At 39.6% G+C, this 17995-nt stretch overlaps 1 protein-coding gene across 5 annotated transcripts in view; it reads right to left on the bottom strand.

The window, feature by feature from the left end:
• atg5 (ATG5 autophagy related 5 homolog (S. cerevisiae)) overlaps positions 1-17995 on the bottom strand; it is a 138484-nt gene that overhangs the window by 18940 nt on the left and 101549 nt on the right. For 4 of the 5 annotated variants that reach the window (XR_007262091.1, XM_048596831.1, XM_020526525.2 and 1 more), the window contains one exon: positions 12297-12414. The exons of the other annotated variant lie outside the window; for it this stretch is intronic. Coding sequence is in view for 3 of the 4 variants with exons in the window: in XM_048596831.1 (XP_048452788.1) it covers positions 12297-12414 (118 nt within the window). In the remaining variant the exon portion in view is untranslated. The remainder of the gene's footprint in view (positions 1-12296; positions 12415-17995) is intronic. 5 annotated transcript variants of the gene reach the window in all.

Raw genomic sequence — 17995 nt, 5'->3', positions numbered from 1 at the left:
CTCCCTATTTATTTCAGATCCCCCTTCCCTTCCCCCATTTCTGAAGAAGGGTCTAGGCCCGAAACGTCAGCCTTCCTGCTCCTCTGATGCTGCTGCTTGGCCTGCTGTTCATCCAGCTCTACACCTTGTTATCTCAGATTCTCCAGCATCTGCAGTTCCTACTATCTCTGGTTCCAGAGAATCGTTGGTCTTGATGGCTTGAGCTCAATTCTGGGAAAACATCTGACTATTTTGTGACTGGGCTTTGTAACTATTATGTTTGAACAGTGTTGCAAGAATGGTGTTTGTGCTTAGATTTTTCAGTTGAGGAATGCCTTCTACAGAACATGCTGCTTAAACTATGTCGTTTTTCTGACGCACCTTTGCTGTGAAACCCAATTGTTCATCCGGCACAGTGACTTCTTAAAAACTTATCAAGGTTACATTTCCTGCGTCTGTCAAAACCCCAGAGACAATCCCACATGATAACTGACTTTACCAAACATACAAGACTTTACCAGATTGAAGACTCTAGGTCAATCTCCAGATATCCTTTTTGCCTTCATGATTAATTACCATTAACCAGAAAGTGTTTTCCTTTTCAAAAGTGAATTTCAGCAGAGAGAAATCTGCTTTTTCTCTTTACCTGAGGGAAGTGAGTGTATTTTGTGTTATTCAGAGGGGTAAACAGTTATATTCCCATAGTAGAAACTGTGCGTAAACCAGCTCCGAATTGGATAGGTTGTAACAAATCAATAACTATGTTCAGTAATGAAACCTGGTTTACGGATCTTTTTATTCTAAGTCTGATATAGAGAAACCATATTATTGGCTATATTGGGACATGGGTAAGATTTTCAATTTATATTGCAATCCATGAGGTAGTGGGACGATATCAACAGCACAGCCTCCCACTTTGTACGGAACAGTATGGCCCAAAAAATGCGGATCTAGCACAACTCCCCGACTTTTCAAAATTCTCTTTCTCTATACATAAAATCTAGTGTTTGCTTTGTTTTTAGGCCTTGCTAGCTGGTGGCATAACTTTTAGCATAAATTAGCAAAGGGTCATAACTTTAAATTGCAATTTTATCTGAAACCTGCAAAAATAAAAACTGTGGACATCCATCAACAAAGAGAGCACGAGCTCTTTAGCCACTAACTGTAAAATCAATTCTGTTGACATGTAGATAAATGTGTCTAACCAAACTAAGAATTAATAAACTTAATTTTTTTTAAAAATTCACTTATGGGACATTAGCATTGCTGGCTGGGCCAAAATTTATTGCCCATCCCTAGCTGCCATTGAGAAGGTGGGCAGCAAGCTGACTTTTAGAACCACTGCAGTTCTTGTACTGTAGGGTGATCCACAATGCTGTTAATGAGGGAATGCATCCCACTGTCCAACCAGAATCCTGTCCTGAACATTGATGAGCGTAATGGTACTGTGGGTACCATCCGTATAGCAGGGTTCAAGGAAATCTACAACAGTAATAATGATAGATGATTCACTAGTTAGGGGAACAGCTAGATTATTTTGCAGCCACAGACATGAATAGAGAACGGTGTATTGCTTCCTTGGCACCAGGCTCAAAGATGTCACTGAGTGTTGCAGAGTGTGGAAAATGAACATCCAGCAGTTATGGTCCACATTGGAACCAGTATGATTGCTCTGCTTGCACTGAATAAAACAAGTGCATAAGAACCTTGAAGTCATATTTAATAGATTAAAATTGGTGGTGAGCTCACAGCCTGAGGTTTTTAAATGGATTGTGGAATTGCGGTGTTCTGTGCTTCCCAACATGCTTCTGGGTTTTCATTGTAAATACTTTGGAACTATAATAAAATTACCAGAGCAAAACACCATTTTTAAAAAAAAACTTATGAAATTATGGAAACTTTAAAGTAACTTATCAGCAATACAGCTATAGCCCAAGCAAGGGCAAAAACAGAATAGTCAAAACAGAAAAAATAGAAATCAAAGTATTAAATAGCTGAACACAGTTTCAAAATTTAAGAGATTTGCTAGAAACTAACCAATAAACTTTGTTGGCAGTGTATTACTAGAGTACAACCACGATTTACATGATGCTAAAACTAAACATGGAAATTATTTAAGACAAAGGTCAGAGTGGGTTTTTATAAATAAATATATTTATCTCAATAGTTGTTTTCAAATGTTGAGCTATCATTAGGATAAGCCATTACTTGGAATATACCAACATAATATCTAAAGCTTGTACAATTGCTCAACAACTAATCAAGGATAATTTGACAAAATTTGAGAAAATTAGAGGGAGAATACCAAATGTTTGGCTGTTTAACACAGTTTAAAGAATATCTGCGCTGTCATGTTCTATTATGTTGCTTATAACCCTGTCAACACGTTAAAACTATAAATCCAAGGACTTTGGTTTTCCAGTTTAGACCTAGAACCATTGAATTTTACAGTTGCCTGTATGGTTTCCAAAAGAACTACCCAGCTAGTGTCATTCTCTGGCCCTATTTTTGAGGCCGTCTGAATTTATTACTTTCAAATAGTTATCCAGCCCTCTTTTGAAACCTCCTGTGGAATCTGTCTCCACCACTCTCCCAGGCAGTGCACTCCAAGTCCTAACAACTGTGAGTGAATAAGTTTTTCCTTATCTCACACCAAGCTCTCTTGTAGACAATTTTGAAATTGTGACCCCTAGATACTGACATACCAACTAGTAGAAACAGAATATCCTTCTATACCCTGTCAAAATTGTTCATAATTTTGAACATAGCAATAAGGTTTTCTGAGATTTCTCTGCTCCAAGGAGAAGTAGTCCAATTTCTCTAATCTTTTTATATGAAATCCCTCATTTCTGGTATCATTTCAGTAAATTTTCCTTGCACTCTCTCCAGATCTTTAACATCCTTCCTTAAATAAGGTGTCCAGAAGTGAACGCAATACTTCAAATGCGGTCTGAAAAATGATTTGTAGAGGTGAAGCATCACTTTCATGTTTTTATACTCTATGCCTCTATTTATAAACCAATAGATCCTATAAACCTTTTTAAAAACTATTTAAACTTGCCTGGCCACCTTCAAAGAATTATGCACTTGAAGTCCAAGGTTGCTCTGCACCTCTACTCCTCTCAAAGTTGTATCATTAAGTCTTATTGTGTTACCATGTTTCTTTTACCAAAATGCATTAATAAAGATATGTAACAATATGTATATAATAAATTCTATTTCACCTTCTGACCCAATACAACAGTGTTTTCCTTCTTTGGAAAGTTTATGGCTGTTACGGTGTTAAATTCTTTCCGACTGTAGTGCCATGACTTGCCAATGTCAGAGATATGCAAATGCAACCCCAAGGCTCTATTTCCCCAGTTTTTGAAGGCCCCATCAACTTTCTGTACTCATGTACAAAACCTACCTCTAGAAGGGCAGCACAGTGACTCCGTGGTAACATGGCTGCCTCAGTGCCAGGGACCAGGGTTCAATTCACCTTGGATGATTGTCTGTGTTGAGTTTGCACATTCTCCCCACGTTTGTGTCGGTTTCCTTCCACAGTTCGAAGATGTGTAGGTTAGATGGATTGGCCATTCTAAATTGCCCATAGTGCCCAGGGATATGTAGGTTAGGTGGATTAATCATGGTAAACGCAGGATTATAGGGAATAAAGTTGGGGGAATGGGTCTTGGTGGAATGCTCTTTGGAGGGTTGGTGCAGACTCAACAGGCCGAATGGTCTGCTTCCGCACTGCAGGGATTCTAGGATTCTATAAGTATTAGCAATCTAGCTAGAAACCTTGGAAAATTGTATGATGGCTGTTCTTTATGAACATGTCAATTCTGACAGATACATGAAATTTGATGTCTGTGGTTTAGCTGACCATGATGACATACTATGCCTTGTGACAAATGTTACTAATGTCTGCCACCTACTGCAGATGTACTGACAGTGCACTGAAAGAAACACGCCCACAAGCTTCATCCTCCATCAGCAGTAGCAACAGTGATTTGGACATTTCAATTGTGCAGTCTCAGAATCATGGGAATCAGGTGCCTAACAGTACCTTAAATTTTCTAGGCAAAGAGGTTAGAACGAATAGTTCCCTGTTAGTGCAAAAAGATGATTAAAGAAAGAAAGCAACCTTTACCATATTCCAGGCCTGGCCTATAGAAAAGATTTTCCAGTATTTATGGAGATTAGAGTTCAAGAAAATACTGTACACCAATGAAGCAAGACAGCTGCAACTCTACAGATCATAAAGTGCTAAAACAAACAATAATGACAAACCTGACCTCTTTCTTCATATGGACAAGTGTCAACGGTTATGCTTATCCAGCAACAGTAAATAAATGAAATTTGAATCACTTGCAGCTGATGGATAAACCCAAGTTCATCCACAGTAGTTATTTTTTGTATAATAACCTGGTAGTGCCATCCATTTTGCTGTTCAAACCTTTATCTACAACAAACACAGAAAATGCTGGAGAAACTCAGCAGGTCTGGCAGCATCTGTGGAGACAGAAACAGAGTTACTGTTTCAAGTCTATTATGACTTCTTCAGAATAGTGTCATACTGGACTCAAAATATCAACTCTGTTTCTCTTTCCACAAATGTGACCAGCAGCATTTCTCAAGCATTTTCTTACTGTGTTTGGGATCCATGTCTCATGTGAAATATGTTTATTACATTAATGCAAATGTTTATGATTGATAGAGTTTGCCATACATAGACACCGTTTGCAAAGTCGACTCCTCCCACTTACTTTCCAAGAGTACAAATTCTATTACCATTATTTCTTTATTCTTTCAAGACATGGATGTCACTGACAGATGTACCATTTGTTGTCTTCCCCTAACTGTCCTTGAATTAGGTGTCTTAGTAAGACATTTTGGAAGGCAGTTAAGAGTCGACCACGTTGTAGTGTATCTGGAGTCAGACCAGATATGGACGACAGATTTCCTTTCCAGAGAACAATAATGAAACAGATAGGTCTTTGTGACAATTTATGATAACTGAGGCCAGCTTTCAATTCCAGATGTGTAATTAATTTTATGTTCCACCACCTGCCATGGTGGAATTTCAACCTATGTCCCCAAAGCTAGGCCTCTGGATTACCGGTCTAGTGACATTTTCACTATGCCACCATCTCTCCTACAACAACAGCTGCATGCGTATTTCTAGTCCAAAACATAAACAAACTGAAATTGCTGGAGAAACTCAACAGCTCTAGCAGGGTCAGTGGAGAGAAAACAGAGTTAATGTTTCAAGTCTAGTGACCATTCTTCAGAACAGGTGTAGACTTATCCAATTTTATATTTGTTTGTGCAACCAATCAAAAGAAAAACACCAAATGTGCTGGGAACCAATATAAGAACAAATTACTTTTCTGTGCAGAAATCTCAGTGAACACATACACATTAGGTGAATGTTATTAAATTATATTTTCATTAATTAAAATCAAATCAACAGTGCTGAAGAACGGTCAACAGCCACACAGAAGGGAAGTACATTAATATCCATATTGGAGTTATTCATTTCGGATCATAAGTAAAAATCTCATCAAACAGGAGAATTAAGTACAAGAACAAGTGGAAAGAGTCAGACCTCTCCAAAAGGAGCAGAAGAAATGATCGACTTGTTCCAATTTTCTTTTAAGAATTGTTTTGGCCATTATTTAGGTTCCTTCCCTAAACTGACCACTTTCTACTGAGAAAAAAAACAGCAAATAAAACAAAATCCTAATATAATGAAAAGGACAATTAATATTGTTTTGTAAATAGTATTGTTCTAGAATTAACTTGATGCCATCTTCTGTGATAAGCACATGAATGAGGTCTACGCATTTTACCCATGCGGAATTGATAGAGAGATTTTGGAAGCACAATTTTTATTATTTAAGAGCTGCTGGTGATCGTTTGTCATGGTGCATGGCCTGCTTAGAATAAAGAGCAAAGAACAAAACAGCACAATAACAGGCCCTTCAGTCCTCCAAGCCTGCGCCGACACACTTTGCCCTTCCATACCAAAAATGCCTTCACCTACAAGATCAGTTTCCCTCTATTCCTTTCCTATTCATGTATTCGTCTGGGTGTTTCTTGAATGCTGCTATTGTGTCTGCTTCTACCACCTCCTCTGGCAGCACATTCCAGGGATGCACCACCCTTTGTGTGAAAAACTTGCTTCACATATTTCTTTTAAACTCCCTATCCACCTTGAACCTGTGTCCCCTAGTAATTCATCCCTCCACCCTGGGAGAAAGTCTCATACTTTCCATTCTATCCATGCCATTCACAATCAGATAAACTTCTATCAGGTTTCCCTTAATCTCCTGCGTTCCTGTGAAAACAAACACAGTTTATCCAACCCTTCTTCATAGCTAAAATATCCCAAAACAGGCAACATCCTGGTAAAACGTTTCTGTACCCTCTCCAAAGCATCTACACCCTTCTGGTAGTGTGGTGACCAGAACTGTATGCAATATTCCAAGTGTGGCCTAACAAAAGTTCTATAAAGCTGCAGCATAACTTGCCTACCCTTATACTCAATACACCTTCCAATGAAGGCAAGCGTACTACTGGCCTTTTTAACTACCTTATCTACCTGTGTTGCCACCTTCAGTGATCTGTGGACCTGCACACCCAGATCCCTCTGTGTATCAATACTCCTAAGGGTTCTGCCATTCACTGTATAATTTCCATATGCATTCGACCTTCCAAAATGCATTATCTCACGTTTGTCCGTATTAAACTCCATTTGCCATTTTCCTTCCCATGCCTCCAACTGATCTATATCCTACTGTATCATTTGACAATCCTCCTCACTATCTGCAACTCCATCTTTGTATCGTTTGCAAACGTAATAATTAGATAAGCTATGTTTTCCTCCAAATCATTTACGTAGACCACGAGCAGCAGAGGTCCCAGCACTGATCCCTGTGGAACACCACTAGTCATAGGCCTCCATTCCGAAACGCATCCTTCCACCGCTACCTTCTGTCTCCTATGACTAAGCTAGTTCTGTATCCAACTAGCCAGCTCACCCTTGGTACCATGTGACTTCACCTTTTGTACCAGTTTGCTATTTTGGGTCCTTGTAAAAGGTTTTGCTGAAGTCCGTGTAGACAACATCAACCACTTTTCCATCAATCATCTTCATCATCTCCTCAAAAAACTCAATCAAGTTAGTGAGGCACGATGACCTCTGCACAAAACCATGCTGTCTATCGCTAATATGTCCATTTGCTTCTAAATGCATATTGATCTTGTCCCTGAGAACCTTTTCCAATAATTTCCCCATCACCAAAGTGAGGCTCACGGGCCTGTAATTTCCTGGATTATCCCTACTACCCTTCTTAAACAACGGGACAACATTGGCTATTCTCCAGTCCTCTGGGATCTCACCTGCGGCCAAAGAGGATACAAAGATGTCTGTCAATGCTCCAGCAATTTGTTCTCATCTCCCTCAATAATCTGGGATAGATTCCATCAGGACCTGGTGAGACTTATCTACCTTAATACTTTTTAGGACACACCTCTTCCTTTTTAATAGTAACTTGGTATTCCCTTCATGGAGATCATCCTCCAGCAATTCCATCTCTTTGGTGAATACTGACACAATGTATTTGTTTAGGAACTTATCTACCTCTTCTGCCTCCACATATAGATTCCCTCCTTCGTCCTTGAGTGGGTCAACCCGTTCCTTGGCTACCCTCTTGCTTTTATACATGTACATTCTCCTTAATCCTGTTTATGACTTTTCATTACCCTTTTAGCCCTTCTAATTCCTTGTTTGAGTTCTTTCCTAATATACTTCAAGTGCTTCGGACAGTTCCCATCCTCCTAGACCTTACGTATGTTTCCTTTCTCTTTTGACCAAGGTCATAACATCCCTGGGCATCCAAGGTTCACGTAACCTGCCATACCTATCCTTCATTCTTGCAGGAACATACCACTCCTGAACTCTAATCAACTGCCATTTGAAATACATCCACATGCCTGATGTGGATTTACCCTCAAACACCAGCCTCCAAAATCAACATTCTTCAGTTCCTGCCTAATATTGCCTTCCCCCAGTTTAACACCTTTACCCGAGGACTATTGTTATCCCTATCCATGACTATCTTAGAACTCATGGTATTTTGGTCACTACTCCAGAAATGCTCCCCCACTGAAACTTCACTCACTAGGCTGGGCTCATTTCCCAATACCAGGTCCAGTATAACCCCTTCCTTGGTTGGACTGTTTACATACAGTATCAAGGAACACTCCTTAATAGTCCTTACAAATTTTGCCCCTTCCAAGCCCCCTAGCACAAAGTGAGTCCCAGTCAATACTGGGGAAGTTACCCATCATATCCCTGTTGTTTTCATATCTTTCCAAGATCTGTCTTAATATTCCCTCCTCTATCTCCCGCTGGCTGTTGGGAGGCCAGTAGTATACCTCTTGCATTACGATTTTACTTTCCTATTCTTGAGTTCTACGCATATTGCCTCACTGCACGAGTCCTTTGATGTATCCTCCCTCAGTACAACTGTGGGATACTCCTTTACTAGTTATCAACTCCCCCACCCATTTACATCCTCTTCCATCACATCTGAAGCATCTAAATCCTGGCATATTTAGCTGTCAGTGCTGTCCCTCTTTCAGCCAAGACTCCGTAATCACAATAATATCATAGTTTCAAGTACTAACCAAAGCTCTTAGTTCAGCTAACTTGCCTATTATACTTATTGCATTGAAACACATGCATTTCAGACCACTTTTCAGCAACGTTCCCCTGTCTACTCTTGTACTTAGTCATGTTTGCCTTGGTTTCTACCTCTCCCTCAATTTCCACATCTACTGTCCTACTCCCTTGGTTCACATCCCTCAAAAGACTAGTTTAAACCCATCCCAACCATGCCATCAATAACCCCCAAGGACATCAGTCCCGGTCCTGCCCAGGTGTAACCCGTCCAATTTGTACAGGTCCCATCTCCCCAGAACCTGAAACCCTCCACCTCATTTCATCATTTCAGCCACATGTTCACCCCATATATGCTGCTGTTTCTACTCTGACAGCTCGTGGCACTGGTAAAAATCCTGAGTTAACTACCTTTGAGGTCCTACATTTCAACTTTCTTCCAAGTTCTCTACATTCTGCTGTTATGACCCCAAACCTTTTTCTTAACCTATCACGTTAGTACCAACATGTACCACCACCAGCAGCTGTTCGCCCTCCACCTCCAGAATGTCCTGCAACCACTCCGAGACATCCAGGACGCTAGCAGGGAGGCTTTACACCATCCTGGCCGTTCATTTTGGCCACAGAAACGCTTAACTATTCCCCTTACGACTGAATTCCCTGTAACAATAGCATTTCTATGCCTATTTCTCCCTCTGTCTGCAGCAATTTGGCTGCTGCTGTTATCCCCGAGGCGCCAATCCCCTCAACAGTATCCAAAATGGTATATCTGTTTTGCAGGAGAATAGCCACAGGAGATTCCTGCACTGCTTGCTTAGCCCTCCTGCTCTGCCCAGTGGTCACCCATTCTCTTCCTGCCTGTGGAGTCCGAGTCTGCGGTGTGACCACCTCTCTGTAAGCGCTATCCACGATTGTCTCCACCTCGAAAATGCTCCAGTGTCCCCAGACGCCGCTCCAAATCCAAAACTCAGACTTCCAAGAGCTGCAGCTGAAGACACTTCTTGCACAAGCGCAGGTCCCAGCCACCAGAAATGTGCCCAGCTTCCCACATCGAGCAAAAGGAGCAGACTACGATTTGAAGCTCTCCTGCCATGTCTTACCCCTTTAACTTAATTAATCCTTACAATATCAAATATTTTTAAACCTAAGTTGAAGCTACTAATGCTCTCTGCTCCAATAGCAATTTCTCAAAATGTACCTGTTACTCACCAACAACAGTTTCCAGAAGCTGTTTACACTCTCTTTTATCCACTGGAACTTTCGCTGCTGACCCTCCTCTCACAATGTTCTGTCTCCTCACCTCTGAATCTTGTCTCTCCCTTTTTTTTGGATAGAGGAGGAAGGAGGGATGGAAACACTACAGTAATGCAATATTTTGGGCTGACTATACCTAACAGCAGGTTCTTCCATGATACCCTTCACACCCACGCTGACTGTGAAGTTCACTCCCAGAATGCAAATGAATGATGTCTCAGCAACCTCTGGTTGAATACTTTTCCTCCTGCCTTCCTCCTCTTGTGGCACAGTGACAGGGACCCTACCCCTGAACCAGGAGGCCTAGGTTCAAGTCCCACCTGCCCCAGAGAACATGCATCGAGATTTGGACATATGGTTGCTCATCTCGAAAAGTGTGAAATTGGGCCAGGCCTGTTGCACTGAAAACACAAATGCTCTTCCAAATAACAGATAAACTTCTTGGCTGTTAGAGGTACTGTTTACAGTAAGGAAGCATGTTGGTTGAAATGAATAATGTAATAAAGCCTACTCGGCAAAGTGAAGCAATGAAGACACAATCCTGACTTGGAAACATAATCCCAACCCTTCACTGTCACTGGATAAGAACCTTGGTAATTCTTCCTTTGCACCATGTGGATTGTTGTAGTTCAAGGTAACAGCTCAAATACTCAACGGAAGTTGTTGCAGTTGGGTTACAGGTGCTGGCCTTGTCTGAGCTGCTCACCTCCCAAAAACAAGTTATAAAAGAATCCTGCTCAGAGATCTACAGCAGTGCTGTTCTGAGGAGAAGTCAGAGTTGCTTTCCGCTTGTGGTGACACTGCTGCAATATGTTTTGTCAAATCTGGCAGTGAACACCATGAAACAAAACTACAAAGCACAATAACTCAAAATCGCTCGGAAGAAGGAACTAATTACTCAAAATAAACCCAAAACATAAGAGCTCAATTTACAAGGCTTTCTTTCAAAATTTTTTTGTCTAGTGTTTATGAGCATTGACTCAGGTAGGGGCAGAGACTCACTTGACACCAAAAGAATCAAGGGTTGACTGCCTTGAATTTTCGTACATATGGACCTACACAGACAAGCAAAAGGAGTCTAAAAGCCCAGATGCTTTCAACTAGAAATTTGTGCGCATAAGTTAACCAGAATTCAAAGGCATTTTTCAATGGTCAACAGCAAAGCAGCGTTGTGAGTTTCTGAAATATTTGACTTTTTATGGCATTGAAAATTCTAATCAGTAAACTTTGTGAAAGTACAATCACATTGAGAACAATACATGTTTTGTCATCTCTGTGCTTTGTTACCTTGAACTTAAGAAGCCACAAGTCTACATTTGTCGGTATATGATACACCGCTAAAACATGAAGTTAAATGAAGAACAAAAATCTGTTGTCTTCATGCCTCCCGTTTTGAAATCAAGAGACAGTCATATTTTGGTAGTTTGATTTGACAAACGATAGCAAATTTAAAATCCGAATACAGAATCACAGAAATGTTATAGCTCAGGAGGTTGCCATTTGATCCATTGTGCCTGCACCAGTTCATTAAATGATCATTAACTAAACTCTCACATTTTCCCCAAAACCATACGTTTTATTTTTACTCAAATAAATGTCCAATGTCCTCTTGAACACCTCAATTGAACCTGTCTCCACCACATTTCCAGGCGGTACATTTCATACCTTAACTACTCATTGAATGAAAAAAGTTTTTCCTCACTTCCCCCTTGTTTCTTTTGCAGATCACGTTAAACCTAGGCCTTCTTGTCCTTGTTCCTTTTATGACCAGGAACAGTTTCTCCCTATCTACTCTATTCAGCCTGCTTTGTGATTTTGAAAACCTTTATCAATTGTCCCAACCTTTTTCTCGGAGGAGAAACCCAGTCCTAACTTTTTCAACCTAAGCTCATTCTTGAAGTCCCTCACCCTTGGAATCAATCTTCTATACAGCTTTCACACTCTTCAGTGCATTTACATACTTCCTATACTGTGTGTCCAGTACACAAAACCCTAGATGAGTACTTTGTGCTTCCCATCACTCATCCAATTTTGTATCCATGCTGCTACTGACCATTTTATTCCATGACTTATAACTTTCCTCACGCATCTGTTGCGTTGCACTGTATCAAACACTCAGAAGTCCTTGTACATCGCATCAATAATGTTACTCTCATCGAGCCTGTTATCTCTTCAGAAAACGCTAGCAACCTAGTTAAACATGATTTCCTCTTTAGAAATCCATGCTGATTCTTTCTAACCCCTTCTGGTTGCTGGCATCATTTTAGATAATTTAAAACTTATGTTATACAAAACAAAAATCAGATAAAGGGCAACACTTCTTACAGAAAATATGGAACTGAACTCAAAACTGGAAACTAAAAATTGGCTAAATGAAGGATCAGAATCCTACCTTCAGGAGTTACAGCAGCAGGAAACATTTCTTTCAACAAGTCACCAAGATTATGTGGATGTCCTTCTGAACTAATTGGACGAAATAGTTTCTGAATAAATGGCCTTTCATTTAATGGCTGTAATACAAAGAATTGAATTTGTTTAAAATTCAGCACTCCAATTTACATTGCGATAAACTAGCTTGCAATCACTGGCTCACCAAACAGTTTGAAATGTTACTGCCCTAAAATTGCAACTTGTCTTAATGAAATACGTACTGTAACAAAAGCTTATGCCCCTTAGAAAGAATCTTGGCTGTGCATTCACATTACCAATTACTAATTTAAGGTACTTCCATCAATGCATCACTCCTATTCCAACAGAGTAGATTCAGTATTGTATACTTGTGGAACTCTAAACAATGCATTAGGTAGCTTTTCAGTATTAGTGGAGACTGCATACAATACATCTCTAATTGTGTTTCACTGTCTACTACCCTCTCCCCATTTTGTCTAAATGACATGCTTGTTTTTGAAGTTATAAACAGCTCTGAATTCTTCAGAGCGCTTATGTACTCTCACAAATTAACCCTGCTCATGAAGGATCACTCATATCAACTACTGATTGACTGTTAGGTGCACATGGTTTGCATACTCCAAAACAAGTCACTGATTTCACAGGAGATGTGAAGGCAGTTGTACAAGTCAAAGATTACGGAGACAATAAATGTCTTGGAATGATTTATGAAAACCTAAATTGATTTGATTAGAGGTTGAGTCAACTGGCCAGCATCAGTTCAGCTTTCCTGTGGCTGTACGTTTTTTGCTCCCAAAAACCAAAGCTATTGCTCATTTAATATTAATTTCAGGTGAGGGGGCATTTGACATCTCCTCTGAAACAGGCTGGACCATGAGCTCTCTGGCTAACCAGGACAAAATTCATCCCTCACTAATACCACTAAAGTAGATAATCTGATTACTCGTCCTTTGAGGAAACTTGCTCTGTACAAGTTACCTGCCATGTTTACTTATAACTGAATGGGAATTAAAGTTTCCATTGGCTATGATTAGCTCTAAGATGTTTGAACTAGTATCTTGTATAACTGCAAACTACATCTTGCTCTCTGTCTTCTCAAACAAGCAAAAGTACTTCGCATATTATGAACTACTTCAAAGCATAATCATAATAACAAGGGTGACATAAATCACTGAGTCCACCATTTATAAAAGATGCAGATTGGTCAGGAACAGCTAGCAGCGTACTTCCTGTGGTGGGAAGAACACACCATCATTGCATGAGTATCACAAATTAAATCTGGACATGAAAACATGACGTTTGTTTAAAATAAGGGCAGAATAATTTTCATATTTATAGAATTAAAGGGCAATGCTATTTAATTCAATCTGGTGCTTACTCTTCAAAGAACAGTTACTTTATAAAACATACCAAAGAAAAATAATCAAGGCAAATATTTACCTAATAAAATCACTTAAAAGTACTGAAAGTGCAGCAAAATATTATTTCTCATTTGGAAAAGTGTATATGTGGCGAAATCTTTGCCACTTGCGCACATCTTGTAAGATGCGAAGGCTAATGAATTTACAACACACTTAGAACTAAAGGCAACTGTTTTTCACACATCACACAACTTAGCAAAAATCTACAGACACAGGAAATCTGAAACAAACCCAGAAAATGGTTTACACCAGTCACTATCTGGAGTAAAAACAGGCAAGCCAAATTTAAGTATGGACCATTTGTCAGGTCTCTCCATAGATGTACAGAACTGTTGAATGATTTGAGTGTTTTCAATGACAAGCAGAGATCATATTACAAATCAGAAGTCTTTGTTCTATACAATTTCCTAAATTTCAACGTAAGAGACTACTTAAAGCAACTTGCATTCACACAGCATCTTTAATACCATGAAACGTCACACAACATTTCACAGGAGGAATCATAGAAAATAATTATACAAAGACACTTAAGAGGTGTTGGGGCAGATCACTAAAAGCATAATCAAAGAAATGGGTTTAAACGAGCTTCTTAAAGGAAGATAGAAGCGAGGGGGCAGGGGCTTAAGGAGAAATTTTAAATCATAGGCTATTGGCAGCACTGACACCAATGGTGCAGCAATTCACATGCAGAATGGGCAAGAGGTCAGAATTTGAGCAGCATATATCCAAGAGATGCAGGGCTGAAGGAGATTGGAGATAGGGAGGGGTGAGGCCAGGGAAATATTTGAGAAAAAAAGGGGGATAACTTAGAAACAAGGCATTGTTTAAGTAGAAGAGCCAATGTGGATCAGTGAGTTTGGGGCAGAGAACTCAGGTGGCCGTAGTACTCCTGTTAGGCTGCGTAACAGCCTGAAAGAAAGTGCATAGAACTCATTACATAGATATAGGACATGCACGCACAGCTGTGCAAAAAATTTCAATGGGATCGTGCACAGCTAGATCTTAAAAGAATGGTGGGAGGCCAGCCCTGAATGCATTGGAAAAGTCAAATCTAGAGATAACAAAACTAGATGAAGGTTCCAAGTCTTTTTTGGATGTTGCTGCTGACAGGCAGCATATAGATGAGAAATAGGAAGTGCTATGAAAATAGGTACTTGGGTAAGACTACATGGGCACAAACAGCAGCCATTTCAGGTAACTGACTTGCTGAAGTTTTATGTACAAGAATGCAACCAGGCAATGTTAAGGTAATGAGGTATAACCTGTTGAAAAAGTAACAAAAAGAAACTCTCTAGGCAAGAGAAGTGCAACATTTAATCAGGGGACTGCTAATCACTAGATATGAAATTGCAAGTTTATTACCAAGTAAAGATAAGGTTTGTTTCAATCCAATTACTGCCCAGTTAGTTTATTCCTGTCAGAACTGTAAATGAAACTAGAATGGGGATAGGGAAGAGCTAGGAAATTAATGTGTTATGTTGTGCAGTTGCCCTACTGAAAAATTGCAGGCGATGTCAGGCAAAGACAGTTAATAACAGAGGTACATGTATCAAATTATCATTCATACTCACTGTCAGGGTTTACATAAAAAGTAGTTAATTGTAACATCCTGAAGGAACCTAGGATCCCATGTAACCACAACTGTCAACAGTCTTGATTGAGAAGACAGAAAATGAATGGCATAAATTAAAAGTTCTCCCCAATTGGAAGGAAGGTTTGCTTCCAATGAAAATGAGTAAAAGACCTCTCTGGGATTTGATGTGTTTACTTTTTAAAAAAAAAGCCTTTACACAAAATTCAATTTCAATGTTTACTCAACCATGCGTTTGAATTCTGTTAAAAATACTCAGTTCCACCGTTATTTTCCATTTCCTGAAGAGAGATTCAGAGTCATGTAGGAATTACAACATCAGCTCAAAGAACTGATTCAGTTTCTAGTTTTACTGTTAATTAAATCTCATCACATTTGCCCTAAAGATTTTTCACTAAACATTTTCCAACATTTCAACTTGTGTAGCTGGAGGCAGTGTTGGTATATGCTCAAGGATCATTTCTAATTGAAATACTTCAAATAGATATGCACAATGTTCAGCGTATTTGTTACACACTTTAATTTTGTAAGAAGCAATAGCTAACTGTCTCCTAAAAACAATGCAGGTCTTGGCTTGCCCTATATTTTCTATCCAAACTGTCAGTCACTCACACTTCAATGTAACACCTGAGCCTATGTGCCAGATACACAGTGCTTGGAGATGAATAATCAGTCAGCTCTGCAAATGTAGGTGCATGGTCTTGACACCTGTAACTAAAAGCCCTGTTTTTAGGAGGCTGGGGAATTGAAAGCAAACAAAATAGAAATATGGCGCATGTTAACGGTGGTGTGCATATAGGATTACCAGAAAAACTGAGTCACTGGCAGGATGCGAAGGATTTGCAAGATTAGCTGTAAAGTTTAGAAGGTGAGAGTGCCTAGGTTGTAATTAGATGACAACATTTTAATACATTTTTAATTAGATCCATCAATAATTAACTCTTTCAGTATAAAAGGAATGTTAGTCCCACAGCTGTATTTCAATTCCCTGTGCCGCAAATAGATAAATATTTTTAAGAGTGTATTAGGAACAGTTTTGCGGTCCACTGCTGTTATGCTGAATTTGTTTAATCCTTTTATCAGACAAGGTCAGAAATCACATGACACCAGGTTAGAGTCCAACAGGTTTATTTGAAAACACAAGCTTTCAGAGCCTCGCTCCTTCTTCAGGTGTCAGTGAGAGAGATGATATCAGACACAGAATTTATAAGTAAAAGATCAACTGGTTTTACCAGACAGTTTTAAGGCTGGAGAATATAATAATGTTCCTATAATTTAGATTTCAACCCTATAATTTATTGGTCACAATAGAATCAATTTTATAATAAAGTTTTCTAGATCAAATAAAAAACAATTCAAACAAAATAAAGAATTAAATACAACACAAAATCAATCAATCTCATTCACTTAGATAAATTTTGGTGTGAAAGGCTTAAGAGAATCTGTACTGTCCCACAACATTTAAAAGTTTTCAATTCCAGGGAAATATCAGAACACAACAGGGGTTTCATTCCTGCTCCCTATCTTGAGATCTTTACTGGAAAGGTCTAGCTAAAAGGTCAAGCAAGGACAGAATCAGACTTAGCAACAATCCTTCTCCTACTCTGTGTTATAATGCCTGTAGAGGCCAATAAGACCTTTACTATGACAAAGATCAACATTAACTAAATGTATTATTATGAAACCTAGTACTATAAACTCCAGAACAAATTATTTTAATATTAAAGAGTCTTAACCTGACTGATAGGCCAGATCTCTGTAAGAGTTGCAATCTTATATTTAAAAGTCCAAAATCAGTGTCAGTTCTGAACAGGAGTTCATACTGGGCTCAAAATATCAATTCTGCTTCTCTCTCCAGAGATGTTGGCAGACTGGCTGAGTTTCTCCAGTACTTGCTGTTTTTATTTTGCATTTCCTTCACCTGCAGCACTTTGCCCTTATTTAAATATTTACTTCACTGTCACTTCTCTTTCAGTTATGCATACATTGAAGTTTTGCTCTTCTCTCCGAAGGGATTTCTGTTTGAACCTTTCAGATGAACAAATCATAAAATATAGCACAGGAACAGGCCCTTCATCCCTCCAAGTCTGTGCTGACCATCACTCCCTAATTAATCTAAAAACAAACCTGCCATTTTTCAATCTGCATCCCTCTATTCCGTCCCTATTCGTATAGCCATCTAGGTGCCTCTTCAATGTCTTCAACATGCCTGCTTGCACCACCTCTTCTGGTAGCGCATTCCAGGCTGACACCACACTCTGCGTGAAAAACTTTCCCCTTCTGACCTTGAACCTGTGCCCCCTTGTATTTGAAACTTCAACCCTGGGAAAAAGCCTCTGACTATTCACCCTATCTATGCCTCTCAATTTTGTCAGCCTCTATCAGGTCTCCTAAGGTTTTGGAGTAGATCTGTAGCTCGGGCTGTGGGTGTTGAGGTTGGTTGGCTCGTCGAGTTGGTTTGTTGTTCCGCAGACGTTTCGTTACCGTGCTTGGTAACATCCTCAGTGCAGCCTCTGATGAAGCGATGGTGTGTTTTCCCACCAGGTTTTTAAAACTCTGGGGTCCGTTGCGATGAATTGCCTCGCTTCCGGGTTTCCTCCGTAGTGGAATGTATATGGGGTCGGGTTCAACGTGTTTATTAATAGCATGCTTCGTGGAGTGCCATGCTTC

This window comes from Rhincodon typus, chromosome 5 (assembly GCF_021869965.1).
Source record: "Rhincodon typus isolate 14 chromosome 5, sRhiTyp1.1, whole genome shotgun sequence".
NCBI classification, from domain to species: Eukaryota; Metazoa; Chordata; class Chondrichthyes; order Orectolobiformes; family Rhincodontidae; genus Rhincodon; species Rhincodon typus.
Note: the sequence above shows the minus strand (reverse complement) of the source record. Positions and strands in the feature narration are given on the sequence as shown.